The sequence below is a fragment of the Pezoporus flaviventris genome, unplaced genomic scaffold, assembly GCF_033815535.1.
Source record: "Pezoporus flaviventris isolate CSIRO_AGI_PZ_B2104156 unplaced genomic scaffold, CSIRO_AGI_Pfla_v1 ptg000131l, whole genome shotgun sequence".
Taxonomy (NCBI): domain Eukaryota; kingdom Metazoa; phylum Chordata; class Aves; order Psittaciformes; family Psittacidae; genus Pezoporus; species Pezoporus flaviventris.
Genome location: NW_026892679.1, coordinates 985,095 through 1,006,745, shown reverse-complemented (window position 1 = coordinate 1,006,745; position 21,651 = coordinate 985,095). Strand labels below are relative to the sequence as shown.

General features: G+C 36.2%; 1 protein-coding gene across 2 annotated transcripts in view; it reads left to right on the top strand.

Moving 5' to 3' along the window:
• The window catches only part of XRCC4 (X-ray repair cross complementing 4), a 169,433-nt gene that overhangs the window by 92,617 nt on the left and 55,165 nt on the right, over positions 1–21,651 (top strand). For both annotated transcript variants that reach the window (XM_061478721.1, XM_061478722.1), the window contains exon 6: positions 6,312–6,456. In XM_061478721.1, coding sequence (XP_061334705.1) covers positions 6,312–6,456 — 145 coding nt within the window. The remainder of the gene's footprint in view (positions 1–6,311; positions 6,457–21,651) is intronic.

The following is a 21,651-nucleotide window of genomic DNA, read 5'->3' as shown; positions in this document are numbered from 1 at the left end:
AAGGATTTCTCTAACTGCATGTAATAAATCTAGACCCTCAGTGGATCACTGGAAATCTGGTACATGCTGTTGCTGAGCAGCATCACTAGACAACCACCAAAGCATCTGAGTTGCCAACATTGCCATTGCTTCTGTCAAGCACCCATAGAAAATAAAGCAGGGAAAGCAGCTTTAATTGTCAGAATGTTTCAGATACAAAAATTTCAATCTCTTAGCTTTCTCAGCCTCATAGGATCCTCTACCTGACCTGCATCAAGAAAAGCTTGAACATATCTGAAAGCTTGAACTGTAAGGCAGATACTAATATTTAGGGGCTGGGGACACTGCAAATACGTAGTATACGGTTGTATACTATGAGGATTTTCAAGATCGCTGGGTTACTGATAAATCATAACCTTTGACTACATTTATAACCAGAGACTTCCTTCGAATTCTGAAGTTACTAAAGTACCTTTAGGAGCACACATTATTATGGGTTATTGAAAATTAGTATCTCATCTAATGAAGTACATATTGTTCATTGAAATACTCCATATCAAGCTATTTTGAAAAGAGGGATTTTTGTTAAAGGTAGTGGGTTCGATGACTAAAATGAATGAGCACCTTCAAAGCCCCTACAGATATTTGTGAAAATGCATTCTTTTTTCTCCCCTCTGATATTTTGATGTATGAGAAGAGGCTATTTTTTCATGCTTCCTGACCAAACTTATTATTTGCTTGTCAAATTTACCCTGATTTTTATTTCTTTGCCATTCAGTTTCAGGACAATATGAACTGGTAACAGATGAGCACCTGGGCTGTCTCTAATAAATAAGCACTGAGAAGGAAATTGTATGTCAACTGCATTTTTATAATAACTTCATCGATTCTTAGCACCACAGCATGTTCTGTGTTGGAAGGGACCTTAAAGATAATCTAGTTTCAGCCCCTTGCCATGGGGAGGAACACTTGAAACAAGCTTTTTTAATTAAGGAAAAAAAAAAAAAAGAGAATTGTATTTAAAAAGCCTTTGAAAAAGGGTGTCATTGGGAAAAGAATAGGCTTTGCAAATAGAAAAGTCTTCATGTTAAGACTTAGATTGCTCTGTCAGTGATAAGACAGTCTTAACAGAGTGAAATGTGAACTGGATACAACTTACAGGTTTTGTATGTATCTAAATGGATTTGTATGGACTTTTTTGTGAAGTTGTTTTAAAATTTGTCTTCATAAACACTTTCCATGGAGATATTCTTTATAAAAATAAACCTCATAACTAATTGACGGAGAATTTGGAGAACTGCCGTCTCAACTGCCTTAGGGCCCCCAAGGATTATGGTCCAGTAAACCCAAATTTATACAAAGAGTGAAATAAATAGAGCAGAACAGAGGAAATGGAGAATGGTTCTTACTGTTTTCCTAAAATTAAAATAGTGGCATATTCCTGTTACTTTCACTAAAGGACATGCATGAAGTGCAAATACTGATATTTAATTTGGATCTCTGAGTGAACTAGATAGATCTATTTCTTACGAAAAATTACCTGATTATGGCCGGAATGTGTGTATGTGCAGGGTAACTTCAGCATAGATAGAAGTGTTGTTTCCTAAATTGCCTGTCAAGAATGACTTAATCCTACTTTGCAGGATTGCCTACATTAGTGAGACACATTCATTTCCATACCTATTCATTTAGGAGACTCTCTGCTGAGAATGTCAAAGAGATGCTAATTATTATCAGCTATGGTGATCCCTTAGGAATTACGCTGAGATTGAGAAACCTTTTAATTACTAAAGTTACACTGTAGTCAAGGATTAAAGTGATGAGTTCTGCTTTCTTTCTTATTTTATTCTTTTTTCTTTCATGGCTTGGGGAGCAGCTGTCACAGGCAGCCCTGGTGTTCTGTAGGGGATGGTTTTGTGACCGCTTTGTCATCTTTCATTCTAGGTTTATCTGCTACCACTGTCGTGCAAGGGCAGAAGCAGGAGAGACAGTAATTGTGTATGCAGCCTGTTTTTTTCTTAAGGAAACCACCCTAGAAAAAATTGCAGGATCCTTAAGCAGGGGACCGATTTTAAGTTAAGTCATCTGCTTCATCAAAGAGAGACAGCAGAACTTGGAAGTTCAGTTGAGTAACTGTGGAGCCACACATGCTGCATGGAGTTAGGCAGAATTCAACTAGGAAATTCTGTTCCATTAACTGCACAGCTCTGACACAAATTTAGGGGACCTATGATAGCATTAATATCTGAAAATCTGGACAAATTTTCGTAAGTCCTTACTACTGTGTAGAAAAAGGAATCAGGTAAATTTCCATGCAGAACAGAAATTAAAATTGACAGATTTGTGTGCTGCTGTTGATAAAATCTCTGGGGTAGGACATAACTTTAATTAAAGGCCAGTCCCTTTCTTGAGGATAAAATACCTGTGTCCTTTATGAATATTTCCTGTTCCATTCCAATTAAAAAAAAAAAACAAAACTTATATAAAACTGCAAAGTCTTTATTTTGAGCAAACCAAGTTTGCAGTGCTAAATGTTTGATTTGGTGGTACCTGCCAGAGATGTGAACATTTCTTGAATCCATTTAACATTGATGAATGGTTTTAAAATTATCCTCTTAAGTCCTGATAAAACTGATAAAACACTGAACACAGTGTTCAAACATTTACCTTTTGCAACATTTCCTTTTCTGAAGTGACTGGTTAACCTAGAATCAGTCCTGTGCTATAACACAAACAGGGACTGATCCCATAGGATCTGTGGCTGTAAGACTGTATTTGCAAAGGACATTTGCCATTCTAATGTAATTTAGCATCCTGAGGAATACAAACATTGAGAGAGAAAAAAAAAACTTCATCAAGGGAAAAAAATGATCAGTATTTAAGATAACAAAACCCATGTGATACACTTGAAGATAGAAATATAAGGAAATAGGAACACTGATGTAGTCTTTTAACTAGAAATAGCAAGATTCACCTTCTGTTTTCACCTGTGTTACGTTAAAAGTCAGCAATAAATCATTTGCAAAATGCTATTACAGTACATGGTTTTCATATGGACTTACACAGGACAGTGTAGTTAAGCAAGAGTAGCAGGTCTACCAGGTATTTTGGATGATAGGAATGAATTAAATACAAATGTTCAAGTTTGGGGATCCTTTGTTGCATCTTAAATATATACTAATAAGGTGAACAGAAGTGAAGTTATGTTTGTGACTGTGTTTCTCATAAACTACTACTTTTTTCCTGCTTGCAGTACACCCTTCACAAATTCAGACATTGTGAAGTTTGGTCATTGTAGGCAAACAGATTGCTGACATGTTGAATGCTTCCATTCATTTTCTGCTTGCTTTGCTCCTTGCATACTTTTTTTTAGGGCAAGGATGAACTTTTAGTAGTGGGTTTAGTCCTTTCTGAGAACAGAGAGAAGCTGGGTTCTGTTTTATCAGTGAGTACAGCACTGTCATTAATAATTAGAAAAGTCAAAGAATTTTCATTACAGGTGATGATCTACAGAGAACGAAGGTGGTGTTTTTGTCAGACTGAAAAGTGAACATGATAGATTGTAGGTATTTCTTTTATATTAATTGCTGTCTTTATATAAAAATGAAATAATGAAGAAGTCTATTTTAAAATATAACTGGACTGCCTATCTTTAGCCAAGATACAGAACTTGATCTTTAAATGTCTGTAGTTTTCAGAGATCATGATGTTTCATTAGTAGCATTAGTCTTTGATCTTAGCACAAATACTCTTTAAGTACTTGAATTGTGAATCTCTGTCTTGCCCTTATCAATCTTGTTTCTTGCAGTTATTCATCTGCAGATGATACATTATATATTTAGAACATTTCCATTTCTTGATCAACATTGTTGGCATAGGTGGTATAATCAATTGACTTTCATCAAACTGTACTCTTGTCTCAATTTAAATTGGTACTATTCTTCACAAAGGTATAACAAGAATTCGTATTGTATTGCATAATACGAAAGTAAGAAATTCAATTTCATGGGAAGTCACGGAACTTTGCATCTTTAAAATGGTGATGAAACTCAGACAAAATTAAAAACTAGGTGTATGTTCAAGACTGTCTTTGTTTTTTCCAAATGATTTTATGTCAAGCAACGAATACTATTTTGCTGACGCTTTCTTTGGCTTTTTGTCAAGTACTGTAAATGAATTCGTTAATAGGAGTTATTTTTGGGCAGCATTAGTGAGTGGTAGTTTAAAGTCTTAACGGTGATGCATGATACTTGACCTACTAGTGTATGCCATCTTTTCATTAGTAGTTCTAACCTAAGAGGTAGTTTGGCTTAAAAGAAAGAAACAGGTTGGATGGAGCTTTGAGTAACCTGGTCTAGTGGAAGGTGTCCCTGCCCATGGCCGGTGGTTGGAACTGGATGAACTTTAAGGTCCCTTCTGACCCAAATCAGTCTGCGATTCTATGATTATATGAAACAAAATGAAAAAACCCCAAGCCTGTGGTGATCAATCATTATTTACGAGCTAGTCAACTACTATTCAAGACGGTGTATCCTAGGCTGTCCAAATAAGAAGCCTTCTTCTTGGTATTATTAAAAGAAACATTCTCACAACCTTATTGCACAGGTTTATTTAATCATTTAGGTCAATATTTTTTATTCTACTCAGTTTTAATAAGTCATAAGAGCAACATTTGTTTTCATGGGAAAGATTAGATTGAGATGTTTAATAGAAAACTGACACCCTTTCCCAGCCTGAAGTTAGCACAACTGCAGTGTAATGGAAAGATGAACGTTTCCATTTTTCTTCCTCTACCACCAGTCTCCGTGTGCCACCAGTGAGACTGTTGTAGATGGCAAACGGGATGTGCATCTAAACAGTAAGCAAGGCTGAGAGCAAGGGCCATGAGCACTGTTGCATATTACACAAGCAGAAGCACAGAGACATTATTTAACAGCAGCATGTTGTAGGGTTTATGTATACAGCAGCTTCTGGTTCTGCTTTTTGGCAAAAGCAGAGTGTGGGAGGAGAACAGCAACAAGAAAGATTAAAACTATGGTAGTAAAATTATTAAAGGTTTGACAGTGAACTATTTTATATGTATTGATTAATGCATATCAAGAGGGCCGACGTTAGGTAGTGATGCTGGAATATATAAAATAATATTAGTGTAAATGTTAGATATATAACATGCTACCAGTAAATAGAAACTAACAATCATGAACACATTTTCAAGATTTAGCACTGGAAGAGTATGCATAGCTAGTTAAAGTTTGGTGTGGCGACTTGGGCTGTGATTTAACTGTTCTCAGCATTTACTACAGGCAATGTATCTTGTCTATACTGTGCTTTGAAATCTGTTAATTAGCTTGTGCCATGGAAATATGTCAGCTAATACCTGGCAAAGTCACCCTACACAGATCTGTATATCTGCAATGGTGTAGTGCACACTGGTAAAAGCTAAGAGACTTTTATATTAAGCACATGCTTCACTGTAAGCAGTAGTTGCACTTGCTCTAGGGACCCTCTATTTACATATTTAATATTTATAGCCTATTTATTTAATTTTATAGCCTCTGTTTAATTTAAGAGTGTTCTTGGTCAGAAATGTGGGGTCTTTTTGAGAAACAGTGAAAATGTGACTTGTGGGTTGCATATTTTCTTCCTGTTTTATTTTCAGTAGCATAGATAACTGTGAAAGGAATGATGAAATAAGACCCATTATTTGCTTTCTGTGAAAACCTTTAATATTGAATCTCAAATTATGGTGTCTTTCATCCATGTGAAGATTAAACCTTCCTAAGACACACAGAAAGTAATAATCAGGAAGTTACCATAATAGCATCAGCCTCAGTCACTACATTATTATTTAATATTTTTCAGTTGAAATGAGTGCTGTTCTTTATCATTATCTTTAAAATTTAATGTAATTAATTTTTTTTTTTTTAAAGCAGGCATACCAGATAGAAACATGCTAGAGGATATTGATAGCGGGAATAAAAATGTCTACATATCTCCTGAGTGCATTAATAGCAAGGGAAGGGAGGGGTTTAGCTTAGGGAAGGATCTGGTTGTCCTGAAACCAGCAGTATATTTCTGGTTTATAACTGCCCATCATTCTCTCCACAGACTACAAAGAGGTGTTGAGGGGAACTTACCTTTCTAGTTTAAATTTTGTCTTTTTGAATTTCCCTTTATGACATCTGTTGGGTTTGACACCAACTGCTGTCAAATCAGAGTTCATCTTAGCAGTATAGAGATTTTAATAAAAATGAACAGAAAATGTTTTAAGAATATGTTGTTATACTTCATATTTAAGTTCTTATCAACTTTCATCTCTTTCGTTTTGGTAGTGCCAGAACGAAGGGATTCCCTTCTGGGTAGCCCAGATGTCATTGATACTGCTCCAAGAAGAAAGCAAAGACAAAGGACAGCTAAGCCTGATAGGACAGGATCTAAGATGGCTTCTCACCAGACAGAACTGTCAGCCAAGGAAAAGTAAGCAGTTTTCAAATATATTATACATAAATATATATATATATATATATATATATATACACATATGCAGATGTCAGAGGGTTTGTGGTTTTGGTTTTTTGAGTGTTTTCTCATGCAGTTTCAAGTTTCAAGACCAAGTACGGTTGTGTTGTGTTCTGCATAGTCATTTACAGTCATTTTACCCAACTTTGAATAGATGTGAATGATTAAATTGTCAAGCCAAATGACTGACTGATTTTAATGCACTTCTAAAGTGACAACAGTAAAATTATTTTCTTTAATTGTCTTGGATAACTTTAAGCAAATCGACTGAAGCCTACTGAACGAATGCTCTTTAGGCTACCATATAACACTGCAGGCAGAGAAGGACGTATTTATAGCTAGTGTCAAACTAAGATGGACAGCTTCAGCTAAGTTGTGTCACTGAAAGTAGTGTTATTATGAGTGTCTTTTATCATGGTGGGTCAAACACAGGAACACTTTGTCTAGAGAGGTTGTGGACTCTCCATCTTTGGCAACATTCAAAACCCATCCTGCTCTGGTTGAGGAGAGAGGTTGGGCTGGGCAATCTCCAGACTTCCCTTCCAACCTCACTATCCTGTGATTCTGTCTTTGTAATTTCAGTGGAAATTAATTCACAATGCAATTTTTAGTAGACCAGAATAGATTTCTTTTGAAAATAAGATCACTGGGGAGAAAAAAGAATTCACTATTAAACACAAGGAGAGCAGAACTTATAGTACTTAATAAAAGATATTAGATCTCCCTGGATATCTGTAGCATTAAAAAAAACCAAACTGTAATAATTACCATTTTGCTAAAGTTTTACAGTATTATGTTACTTCTTAGCAAAAAATTACTAATTCAAGCAAACCACCCAGCCTGCTAGGGCAGCGGGGAGTTGGGCAGGAAGTTAACCTCTAAATGCCTTCACCTATGGATATGCTCCACCACAAACATGGGAGATGTACAGCCCTTGAATGCATGTCATGCTTTCTGTTTGACAGGAGGATCAAATGACAGATTGTGATCACATTTGCAAGTGCACTAATGAATACTTATTTCTGAGCTTTCCTGCGCAGACCTGCAGAAAGATTTGGTTCTTTGCTCATAAAGACTATGCTATCACATAAAATTATATCCCACTGTTCTTGCTTTGACAAATTAAAGCTTATTTAGAATTATTTTTCATTTGTTAGTTTTGCTGACAACATTAGTGCTTCTTTCATGTTTGCCAGGCAGTGAAAGAGCAATTACAAACCAAACATTAAGAGCCTAATGCTGCCTTTATATTGCTGCATCTTAAGTCAATTGATACAAGATCCTAAATCAGAAAAAAAAAAAAAAAAGCCTCTTTACTGAAGGAGAGCATCTAAGTTTTTATTTTCTTTTTGTCTTTCAGATCTTTTTTTTTGAAAATACAGTGGTTTTCAACACAGTCTTTGTTATCACATAATAGGAAATATTTCTTAATCTTTATGTATTTCTCCCAAGATTTTGGAGTGTGGTAAGAAAGTACTGCTTATGCTTAGAGTTAAAACCATCTAAAGTAGATACTGAGTCATGAAAAAACAAAGGATTCCATTTCCATGAATACTTTAGGTTTATGGATGTTGAGGCTAGTTGTGTAGAAATAATCTACTCCTTTGGAATGAAAATATATTAGATGTGCCCAAGAACACTGAGAAGAATGCAAATAAAAATCTGTTTAACATAGAAATTAGAGCAAAAGTAGTACTGGCTTTCTCATGCTTTGTGTGTGAATGCAGTGTTAGGAGAAGGAATTGATTTGCATTTATCTATATAGACAACTACTATTACTGTGACAATTTATGCAAGCGCTAATTTTTCATTTTTAATGACACCTGGAAGCATGCCCTGGATAATATTTAGCTTAGTTCTCAGGAAAGAACTGAACTAGGATTTGTGAAACAGGGTTTGCTGAATGAACTGTTTAATTATTTGCTGAGATAAAGATGTCCTTTAGGTAAAGCAGAAATTCAGAATAATTAGTTGGTCAATGAACTGCCAATATTTGGGTTTTTCCAGCTCTCTAGCAGGTTGTTTTTCAAATCTGAACTACCCAATGAAAAGAAATGCTTCTTTAGGCAGACAGATGTTACTTAAAGCAGATAGCAGTTAACCTGTGGGTTGCAATTTGCACATTTTTGAAGTGTGACAAAGCATGCTTCTTATAGTTCAAAACATGATTGAGTCAGGAAGTAAAATAAAATTACTCTGATTCCAGGAAACTGTGATGGTATTGGTAAAGCTTTAACTGTAACTTAATATCTGGCAGTTTCCTAAGGTGCAAAGCAGAGATAATATGTAAGTCAAGATGCAAATTCTACTTTTCGTGATTTGCATTTCATACTTGGAGGAGAAAAATTAATAAAAGCAATCCCAATCCACAGTTAGAAATTAAGTTTACTGATGCATTACCGAAATCTCTGATGGGACTATATATGAATAACACTATTAGCTATGTAGAATATGAATTCAATATAAAGGCTTAAGCTTATGGTCTGTCAGCCTGAATGCCATGAATAATTGGATATTTCTATAGTAACTTCACTTTAAAAGTATTGGAACCTATTTGAGAGAAGATAGTACTTACTGAAGCTGACAGTTTTTTTAATGTAAGTTTATAAATTAAGCATAGTCCTTGAATACAGAATACTGTATGTACAGTATAGTATGTGTAGCTTGCACAATCTGTAGTCGTAGAGTACTGTGGAAGTCAGCCAGTACTGGGGTCTGTATAACTAAAACAAAAGTAAATCAGCAAAGCTTTCTTTCTAGTACAGCCTGCAACTATCACTTTGTTTCCACAAGGAAAAATCTATCTTTCTGCTTTGGTTTATCAAAATTGTTTTTATTCAAAGAAGAAAAAAGCCAAAACCTTTTTTTTTTTCCTGTCATTTCTTACTAATAAAGGATCTAGTGTTTTAGTCTTCATTCATGCCTTTAATTCAATTAACTGAGAATTAATAGGTATTATTTGCTTGCCTTTTATATAAAGAAATGTGTTTACAACAAGCACTGTGACTCTGACTTATTCTGCATATCAAAATCTTCAGTTTTGTATGTATAAGCCTAGATTTGTACATTTGACGGTTTTTCGTTGTTTGGGATTTTTTTTTTTTTTAATTTAAATTTGACTTTACTTGATTGATAATTCCTGATTGGTAAAACTGAGTGACTGTCAGAATCAGCTCTACATGTAAACTGAAGAAAAAGGTGCTTTCCCTTAGCTTCAGTGTGTTTGATTTTGCTGTAATACTGAGATGCAGTCGTAGCCTCACTGAATTTAATAGGATGTTTGCCACTAGTAGTTTAAATCTTTCTTTTCAACACATGAATGCTACTTTTCCAGGGAGCTCAAAGTGTTCAACATATAGTTGGCAGTCCTCATAAACATCTGTATGAAGTAAAAGAAAAATCACACAACCCAACGCATTTGCATGCTGTTATCTCTTTAAGTTTTTCTCTCACCTCTTTATTTCCTATAGACTTTGTACATATATATAATTTATTCTAAAAGAAAGCTCTTAGCATTATATTCTAATATGATAGTAAGCTGGACTTGCCTTTCTTTTGATAACCTTCTACCCCTTCCAAAGCACTGAAAGCCTGTGGTATGCCAGGATTACCCTGGGGATCATCTCTCTGCATTTGTTTAATTTATTGCTTGTGGTTCTTATTCTTAAAGCCCTCATGCAAGGTTTGTTTAAAATGTGGCTTGCCACCACCAGTGATTCAGGTAGCAAAAAAGATAGATTTGTCCTGGAATTTGGCATTGTCAGAAGGTTACTCACAGACATTGACATTATATCTCAGACAAGTAATTCTTTTTCGTAAAGGTTTAAACAAGTGAAATTTGTATTCCATTGAAAATGATACAATAACCTTCCATGGCCCAGAGGGGGTATAAAGTTTATACCACAGTTACTCCCTTTTGAAAAGAGATGTATATGTGAGTTCATGCTGACCTGTAACTTTTTTATTCATTAAGTGTATTTAATACAATTGGAGAGAACTTGCAGATCCTTTCCGGGTGTGACAAAACTCTATGATCACTGGTGTATCAGTGAGTCAATGTAATGTCTATGTCCAGGACTGATAAGTTCATTCCTGCCATAATAAATGTATGCAATACAATGTTTAGGAACTTTTTATACTTAACTCATTAAGGCTGAAATGTAAACAGGGTAAGAAGTATCTTAGAAGTGGACAGTTGGGTTCACTGGAGAGTCTGAAAAAAATTTTAATTAAGTCTTTTGTGTTTCATACCTGTGTTGTGTGACTTGTGGCTGTACAAAAATGGGTGTTGTCAGAAGAAAAAAGGATAAAAGCCTTCGACTAAAATGCATAACAGTATTTGCAGTAAGAAGTTGCAAAAAAGTTGAGTATACAACTGGGAAGACTAAGGCAGATATAAATACAACACAGTGCAGTTGCTTTTCTTGTGGTGACACCCTGGCTTTCTTTGAGCGAGTGTCTTTAACTGAGTAGCAGATAATTAGGCCTCCACCATCCATGTTGGAAGGGATGATTTATTTCCATGGGAAGTGCAAGGAATTGGTACCTGCAATCAACATTGCTCCTGACTCCCCAGGGAAAGATGGGAAAATATGAAGGCTGATAGCCCAGGGCAGGGAAAAATGAACGTAATTTGCTGACCTCTGAGACTGCAATTTCTCCTGGGCAAAGTCACTCAGCTCTCTAGTCTGTGGCCAATCACCAATTCTTGTCACAAATAATAACCTAATAATTGACTGCTGATGGAAAAGTTATTACTCAGGAAGACTGACAGGGCCCTATCCCATGTTTTCTCAGGGCATATTCTTTAAAGCAGAATTTTATCGCTGTGACAATTCTGGTGAGATATATGCCTCAAATGATTAATTTATAATGTATCTCATTGAAACTGGTAGCTGTTATAAGAGGATCATTTAAAAAATTAAAACTGTATCTTCTTCCATTACCTTTCTGGCAAATAATGGTTGGATTTTTTTTCTGACAAAGTTCTTACACTGGAATGATGTCTGAACTATATTTTCTACTTTAAGCCTCTCATGTCAGTTGTAGGTTGGTACAGTTTAATTTATCACACTATATATTAGTTTTGTTAAATACTGTGGTCTTGGCTGGGGTACGTGGGAGGCAAAAGAATTGCTCCTCAACAGTAAATTACAGTAAGGAGGAGGAAAGATTGAGTGTAGTTGAGCTAACCGGCAGTGCTGGAATATTTGTTAGCTTTTGCTGGAGACCAACATACATTATTTTCAGCCTTTTACGGGGAGGATGGGCAGTAAGAGAGGGAGATTGCATTAAAAACAACAAAGAAGGGAATATTTAGAATTCCTTGGTCAACCTTGTGATTCCCGTGTGGTAGCAAACGTGCACTCTCTTTCTGAACGCTCCTGTAAAGGGCTTTTGGTGATGGTGTCAATTAAACCTCCATTTCCTAAAGCAGCTCTTCAGACTGAATTGTTTTCACATTATTGTTAATAGGAAAAAGCAGGTAATGTAGATGTCTGGGATCTTGATTATACACATTGGCAGGAGATTAAACCTCAACTGATGGAAAGCCGAAGTAACCATGCTTGCCAGCTTAGTCCTGACGTCAAAGATAGACAGCATGAAGAGAATGAGATGAAAGCTTAACTATATTAATGAGATAAAGCTGCCTCAAATATCTGTTTTTATTGTTCATTAGACTGATCATAAAGTAGGTATTTTTTACTGGATTAAATTAGAATATTCCATATATCACAACATATATTGTGCAGAGCAATAATTCCTGAACTCATTATGGACCCCATAAAATGCTTTGTGACACAAAAATACACCAAAACTCAGTATTTAAGAACTGATTTCATGAACACTTGCAAATTCTTCTGCTCCACTGAGGTGATTTGTCGGCTTCTGCTCAGTTCAGTGTGCTTTTCAAAGGTCAGATTCACTACATGATGCTATTAATCTTCTTATTTTTATTTGTATTTGCCCTTTTCTGCACTTTTTACCAATGAATTATCCTTTCATCCTTCCTCTGCTCCCCAGAAGTGCCCCTTCTCATCAAAGCAGTGCTGAAAAGCTATCATTTAGAATTAACAATACTTTTCAATTTCTTTATGCTAAAATAAGCAATTAATCCTGTTTAAACCCCACAGAACTATATCCATGGAACTTGTCTGTTCCAAAGTCACTGTTTTTACAATAGTGAAGGCTGTGTCTAGATTGACTGTTTTCACCTGCTTAATTTCACTGTTTCCTGCTAAGTGTGAAGACCTACATCCAGCTAGTAAGAAATATTATAGCAGACTTCAGTGACGTGCTGAACCTACCATATATAATATATAATGCAGAGTACATTCAGTTTCCATGGTTTTCTCTCCATCTCCATGTATGTGTTTTATGGCAAGTTCATTAAATTTACTGGTTTATAGTTGTCAAGGGTGCTGTTGAAACTAAGAAGCAGAACATTTTCCATTCTACAGTGCTTGAAATCAAGTGCAAAACCATGGGAAAACCAAGGAGAAACAGGCTCCAAGTAAACAGACTTGCCCTGAGTTTTGTTTTAATCCTCTACCTTATGCCTCATGAAGCAAGTTGATCCTTCAAAAAAACTTGGAGGAGGAGCAAGAAAAGGTCTAGCGGGTACAGAAGAGAGTGAAAGATGACAGTAGACACATTGCTAAGCAGTTAGATGAGAGGGAACAGGGTGAGAGCCCATGATTTGTGCATTTTTTTCCTGTTTATCACTTACATATGTTTCCCCAAAGCAGTACATTGAGCACTTGAAGTCCATGACAGTGGATTTTCAATAATACGTAGACCATTCCCAAGTTTGGTCCGTATGGATAAATATTCATAAATTTATACACTGTGACTAATATATACGGTATGAGCAAATGCACTTTCATGGTTGGTTGAGAGGACTCATCTGTTTCTGTCAGCTTGCATCAGGATTCGGCATGACATTAATCAGTATCCTTTTTGATGAGTTCTGCCATCTGTGGGAGGGTATATGACGCATTCTTATGTATCCATCTAAAACCTTGTAGAGTAAGAGAAAAAGGGTTGGGCAAATTTCACATTGTGTCTCTCAAAGTAATTTAACTACCCTTTCAGTCTCCTTGAACATAAATAAAAACAAGAGCTTATTAGAAGCTCTAGGAGGTACAGAATTAGATTAATACAATCCTTGTTTACGTAGAATATTGATGGAGGACTTCCTTGATTATTTAATAACACTTAAAAAAAAAACCCTTTAGTTTGTTCAGCTATCAAACCATTCCTAAAATTTTCATCTAGCTATTGCAAGCTTGTACCTATGAACAGTAATTTAAAAATTAATTACATGCTTGTATTTTTCTTCAGATTGTTAACTGTATAGCAACTGTTGAAAGTGGACTTCATATAAAACTGAAGGAAAATGTTCAGTATTCAAAAATGATCAATGAAGGAGACATTATTGTAATGCATGTTAAGTATCAGAAGTGAGATAAAATAAAAGGCTCTTCAAAATGAACTCAGTGATTCAAAAGACATCAAGTGCTAAGGTGAATTCAAGTCTCACAGCAGTATAGCCATTGACATCAACATTTCATCCTGTATGTTTAGAATAATACAGTAATAATGACTAAAACTGAGGAAAAGGGACAAATGTGCACTTAACCACTACTATTTGATAAAGGTAGGTTTCATTCTAGGATTCATTCTAGAAATAGATGAATTTTCTAATGGGCTTCATGAAAAGCTAATAATTAATTACTCATCAGTATAGAAATAAATGTTTTGTATATCACTTCTACCATTTATGTTGGTATCAGAAAGAGAATTTGACATCAGAGACCCATCTATTACATTAAAAGATGGTACCATCTAGCCATATGTTTCTCTATATACTTGAGAGAAGAATTTGGGAGGTTGTTTCTCTATATACTTGAGAGAAGAATTTGGGAGAAGAATTTGGGAGAAGAATATACTTGAGAGAAGAATTTGGGAGGTTGTTGAAAAAGGTGGTGATTGTAGAAAAATTTTGAAAGAAATTTGATTGAGGTTTTAGAACATCTAATCACAGAGAGTACATCAATGAATTTAGCAGTAGTTTGGGAAAAAGATCAATTTTTTTTCCCCCCATATTAAGAAGTTAGCCACATACTCTTTAAAATTATCAGGCCACAGAAAGAAAACTGTTATCAACATTAATTCTCTGCAATTTGCTCAATCTACCCCCCAGATTCCTAAGCCATACTTTAGAATATTTTCACAAAGGTTATTTATTGCTCAGAGAGGAATATGGCACATTATTCATCACTTCAACGTTCCAGGGCAATTTGCTGAACTTTGAAGTTGCACAAGTGTAAAACTGAAGTAAAGTGATGATAAATCATGTCATTTAGTTTCTAGTGGTGATGGGAACCATCTAGACTATTATTGCTTTTCCTCCTTGGAGTTTCTCCCTGGGTAACTATTAAACTACCTAAACAAAATTCTGCTTTTACTAAAATATCCTAAAGAAAAATATATTTTTGTGAAGAAACTCTTCAAGCCTTTAGGTTAAAATACACCACTAAATGCTAAAACATTTTTCCAAATAGTATAACTACTGGGTTTGCTGTTGTTAACAAATAGAGAATTACTTTTGTGCTCAGGAGCTGTATCATTTTGAGCTGTACTGAAACATTTGTTCAGAAGGAATCCCTCAGTATGTAAATAGTCCCTTTTAGTTATTTATCTGTGTAGCTACAGCATTGCCTGAAGATGTTTGGTCAGGGAAAAAAAAAAAACAAACCAACAGATTATACCCGGTTGTGTTGACAAAAAAGTGATAGACTCTGAACAGCTATTTCAGGTAAAGTAAAACCAGATTTGAAAACACAAACAGAAGATCTCCAAATGCAAATAAAATATTATCAGGATACCACGAGTTCCCTGTTGGCTTTTTAACGGATACTTTGTGAGCTCCAGATTCAAAGTTTTTAAAAAAGCCAAAGCATCAATGGACTTTACTCAGAGTGATCCCCAAGCTAGTGTAAGCAAAATTTAAAAACCAGTATCCCCCAACCACCGATAATGATGTGGGAGAGAAGCAGGGTAAAGAACAAGAGCAGAAGGATGCAAATCAGTTCCTACATCATATACCAAGTTTGTGCAACTTACCATCAGGGTACACAGTCTATTTCCCAAAGCTGAAAGCAACAGTGGTTAGGTTGGCCAACAAGCCACTGAGGAGCGATGTCCTATTTGCCCCTTTAAGTAGGTGGTGGCTGATGAGTCTAAACACAGATAGTACTTAGTAAGCTATGGGCTTAGGTTTAGCTCTACTAGCCAAACAAGCAGCATGACCACAGCTGTTACGATATGCTTAAAGTCGCACCACATTGGTTTTATCATAGCATCACAGAGTGGTTTGTGTTGGAAGGGACCCTGAAGCTCATCCAATTCCAATCCCCTGCCACGGGCAAGGGACACCTTCCACTAGACCAGGTTGCTCCAAGGCCCATTCGGCCTGGTCTTGAACACTGCTAGGGATGGGGTATTGTCCTGTTAGCACCTTGGTTGGGTGGCGGCTGAAAGCACACAAGTGGGAAGGTAATCACAGACTCATGGAATCATAGAATAGTTTGGGTTGGAAGGGACCTTCAAAGGTCATCTTCACCTAGATCAGGTTGCTCAGAATCATATCCAGCCTGACCTTGAATATCTCCAGAGTCTTCTCTTCTCCAGGCTGAACAACCCCAACTCTCTTAGCCTTCCCTCAAAGAAGAGGTGCTCCATGGACATGTTTTTTTTGCAGTAGGAGAGTGAAGAAATCAGAAACATTATGGACACAGCAGGAGACTTTAAAAAATTATATGAAGGCACTGAAATAAATAGGGCTGGGATTTGTAAGAGCTGGAGGGGGTGTAGCAATGTGGGATTTAGTGAACAGAGGGATGTAGTTTTGCCCAACTCAGTCTTTATTCACTCTTTTGTAAAAGAACCCTCAGTCTTCTATTTGTCTTCCTACTTTCTCTTGTCCAGCATAACACTTGAGAGGCATATAACGATGGCCTTCTACATGCCTGATATGCATCTACACCTTTTTGCTCTAAATAGTACCAAATCAACCATCACATCTTAAGAGAAAATTATGAATGCTTATTAAGACTGTTTATTCAGTATGATTTGGTGCAGGATGTTGCCAGAGGCCACAGTCCCAGGTTCACAGTGTTTCTAATGAAATTATTTGCAAAGTTGACATGTTTCTGGTGCTGTTATAACCTTTTCTTAGGCTAGATTTAAAAAAAAGTCAGGGTTTCATGTTACCCTAAGATGGTGCTTGCCAGACACACCTTTTTTTTTCACGGTTTCTTGCACACCACTCCCAGTTCTGCACTGACTCCTTTGTTCTGACTTGTTCTCCTTTTGCCAAGCTAAAAAGCTACAACTTATTTCTCTATTACTTCTACCCTTCCCATTGCTGAGATCCCTTTGCAAAACCAGCTTACATATAGATAGGCCATATTGTATATGGTGATGTGTGTCATTGGCCTGAATATCTTCTGATGTTAGCACTTTAAAGACTATTTTTATCTAACAAGATAAAGAAATTACCTGCCTTTTTCGAGCATTAAAAGTGCTTTTCAGATGCTTTGAAAGTTAACCCAACTTTCAAATCAGTGACAAATCTCCTTTAAGAATAAATTTAAGCCACAGAGTGTTTGAGAATTTTCCAGACACCATTTGCGTTTAATGATACCGAAGGATAAATTTCTATTCAATAGAGAAATATGCAAGTGAAATAAAATGATAATTTGAGGCATATTTGTGTTAGTTAAGTTCAATATCAGTTTTTATATATGTTAAACAGGCTTAACTTTTATTGGCCAGATAAGTTTGCATATTCTATGCATCCCTTCAAATCCTGAATCTAAGCTGCATGTTCATATTTTTGTTTCATATCTTCACTTTTTTATTTGGCATTCCTGTCTTCAGTAATATTTAAGCACAGTATTTAGTTTTAAAACATTCTTCTAGCATATATTTAGGTGGTGTTACCTTAGCATTAAAAAGCTGAGTATCAGTTTAGGACTTCCAAATCATTAGCATTAAAATTTCTGTCACACCTAAAATTGCTGTCCTTTAGCAGGGCACAGACATTCCAAATGTAATTGAGTTCTCTGCTTTTAAATATATTCCTTGGCTGAGTCATGTTGACAAGTGTTTTGCATCTTGAAAACTTTCCAGTTGTTAGACTTAGTCAGTTTGATGTGGAATTCAAAAAATGAACCAAAGTGAGCCTTACACTGTCTGCACCTGTGTGTAGGTTAACTTGCCATCATGTGGCATCTCCAAATATTACTCTTCCATTGTGTGTTCTTACAAAAGTATGTTGTCTCCTGTAACACAGTCTCTATTGTCTCCTAGAGCAAAATGTGACTGCCATAATGAATGTGAAGAAACAAGGAAGAAAAGAGAAGCCAGATTGATTTCCTGAGCAGTTCTACCTAGAAGTTTAGATGATGGAAACACAAATATAAGACCCACAGCTGCAGGTTTTTTCTTGAGGCAGCTCATAATCTTGTTGATAGCATCTTGGAATAGCTTTTGGAATCCAGTCTACTCCATTTATGGCATCTAATTCAGGCTATTATCTCACCTCAATTTTAGGTCTAGCCCAAGATAAGGTAGGTCTTATCTAACAGATATATCAGTCAAATTTCTTGTAGGATTAATTGACAAAATAGGTACCTTGGAAGAACTGTGAAGAACAGTCTGATTCATCTAGCTTAGATTCAGCACAGTCTCAACAAAGCTGCTGCTTTGCCCCTCTGGGTACTCTAGGGAACCAATAGGAAAATTTAGGTCCTTCCATGTGAATATTTGTATCTGAAGCTTATATGAGAACTCATAGATAATACCAACTCTGAAGCTTCCATTTTTATTATCATATTTCTTGATTTCAGAAGAATTTTGCTGTAGATTTGAGTGTACATAGATTAAATGAAATGGTACGAGGCTTCAGTACCAGTCAAGTATTCAAGAAAAAATATAATTCCTTGATGATGTATGCATGTTTAATTGGATAAATAGGACAACCTCCTAGATAAATGATGTCTGACAGATCATAAAGCTGTCTAATGTTTAATTATAAATAAACTGTCACACAGCACTGACACAAATACATGACAAGGGCTTAAGCAGCTGGCTTCAATTTTATTAGAAAGCACTTCTGAAGAAGATATAATTAGGCATAAGCAGTGCATGGATATAGATAAAGGCCAGAAAAATTCTTGGTCTGTTTAGAGACTTCATTAAGCAAACTTCTAGAAGGCAAGAGTTGTAGAGCCTGATGTTTTCTTCCTGCTTTCCCAAAGCTCAAGTTGTGTCTTTTTGCTGGCTGGACATGACCATTTCCTTACAATCACCAGCTTCTGTCATACATTCAGCATTAAGGAGATGGCTGTCAGTGTTCTACCACACTAGACTTTTTGCCTGTTGGGAAGTTTTCAGTCACAAGATATGTCAAAATTTTAATAATATCCACCTTGTGCCACCTCATTCTTTCTGTTGCTGTGAAGACTGTAGCAAACCTAGTTCTGCCTCCTCCAAGGAAAATTCCTTCTTGCTTCTGCCTATTTTGGTAGGATATAGCCATATAGGTGGCTATGCTGTATAAAGTATATAGACTGTCCTACAGAGTATTTCAGTATCCTGGTACTGTGGACAGATTGCTGTGGTTGAAAGAGACAAACAGATGAGATATCAGCTGAGCTATAGCCTGTCTATCTTCCTGCTTACTAGATCAAATCATGATAGGATGATTTGAGGAGGTAGTGGCAACTGTAGGGAAATAATCCAATCCATCTGTGTCTTTTACTTAGGTCACTTCAAATCCTCTATCCATCCAACTGGGCAAGGATTTTCTGTATGTGACAACTAAATAGGATGTACAATGCATTGTCCTGCGCTAGAGAAGCTGACTTAGAATATATAATTTTCATTGCATCCCTTTACTTTCATACCTAGACTCCAAAGCCAGATACATTTCACTCCTTGTGTACCTTCCATGCAATTTTAGACACTTCTCAAAACTGGTTTTAGTGGGCCAGATGTTTTCTTTGGTTACCATTGCACATACTTGATTCAGAATAGAGTACCTCTTCTTCAACTGTGAATAGGTGAGCCCTTGTAGGCATAAGATCTTCTGGAGCCTTTGTGAATCCATGGAACAATATGCCTCCTAGGCCTCCCAAGGACTGAAGACCACTACATTGTGTCACAAGACAGTACCTGGTAGGATCACTCATATAAACTGATTAGTCAGGGATTTATCTCCCCATGGGGCATACACCTATTTGAGTAGCTTCCTGTACTGGCTTTAGTGTCAAGCCTAGTTCAGAACAAGTAAGTGCATTTCATGCATTTTAGGTGTAATCTGTTGGTTGTTGTCATTGAGACTGATGATTAGCCAAATTAGAATGGATTTTGCTAACAAAAGATTCAGTTTTAAATAAAATGGATTTTTGCTGCATTCAAAACTCAGGGAAAAATGCTTCATGAACTGAAAAAACAGGTTTTTGCTAGGGAAAAAAAGGAAAAGGTCTGCTAGAGTTGTTTTGAATTCCAAGTTAAATTTATTTTTAAACTGTGAACACTGTCACTGGAATATTTATGAATTTTCGTTTTGGCTCATAACCTATTAATTAACAGCACATACTTTGAAATAGACACTTTTCCTTGCTTTTCTATTTTAGTGTTTCTTATTTGTTCTTCCTCATCCCACCAGCCTGCTCAGTGCACCCATTGCTTTTCATGAAGCTAATGCAAGAATTCAAAGTTCAATTACTGATGGACGTGGATTGCTGTTCAAACAAGACATCTAAATGTTCTCAAACACCTTGATGAGCTACGTGTTCACAATGTGTTAGATCAATGAAATCTATGATGTATTTTTATTCATATTCTCTTTCCTATCAATGAATTGTCTTTTGCATCATCTCCAAAGCCCTGACAATTGCTATAGTGTTTGACGTATTTTACGTATTTCTCTCTGAAATACAAAGAACAGGGTAATAAATATTGCATGCATGACACATACTCTTTAGACTTAATAATCAGCATAGAAGGTTGACTAGGTTAGCTGTTTGCAGTTTACAAATTTCTCTTTACATTCAGAAAACACAAATATTTTCTCTATGAGTGCACCAGAGATATCTTAGACTAATTTTTATTGTACTATGTGCTCTGGTACACTGTACAACTATTACTGGTATTAAACAATGCAAAAGATGATATAGTGCCTCTGTAGCCCTAATTGGAAAGCATCTGAAGATTTCTTATGCATTCATTTGCTGTTCTAGTAATGAAAAAATTGCATGCAGCTCATCGTCTGAAAAAGGTACATGTATAACAGAGTGCTAATTGTAAGAGAAAAGGGATCACTTGGACAAGGGAACAAATTCTAACAAACACTTGATCAATATTGTGTGATTAAACAGATGTGTATAGGTACTGAAATAAATACTTCTTCCTTTCATGTTTGGACCCAGACTCCTCACTTAGTCTCAATTGTAAAAGTCATTTGGAGGTGGACCTGCTTTTAGCATTGAATGGTTTTTTTTGTACACACATCAGCCACATGCATACTGATGTACTGCAGTGGGCTTACCTCCTATTTCACTGGACCTCTACTTTCCTCTTTTTTTAATCACACCATGTCATTTTGCATATGCCTTTCTGACAGCTTTATCCAGAAAGGTGAGTGTGAAATTATTCATTCTAGAGGACTGAGTCCTCTGTTACTTCAGAATGCAGCTCTTACTTTGGACAATGCCATAACTACATAGACCTGAAGTAAACTACTAGATTTTTACTTTCGTGAATTGAAATTTAAGTTTCTTATTATACATTTCAGAAGAATTATTTTCATAGGTGATTTCATAGGGGATTTTCATAGGGGATTATTTTCATAGGTGCTGTGGTTGCCCCATCCCTGGCAGTGCTCAAGGCCAGGCTGGACAGGGCTTGGAGCAGGCAGGTCTAGTGGAAGGTGTCCCTGCCTTTGACAGGGGGTTCAAGGTCCCTGCCAGCCCAAACCAGTCTGGGATTCTGTGATGATATTATGATTTTGCTGTGTGAGAAAAGATGAGACCATAATCATAAGATTGCCATTCTTAGTAACTGCAGGGCTTTGGTAAA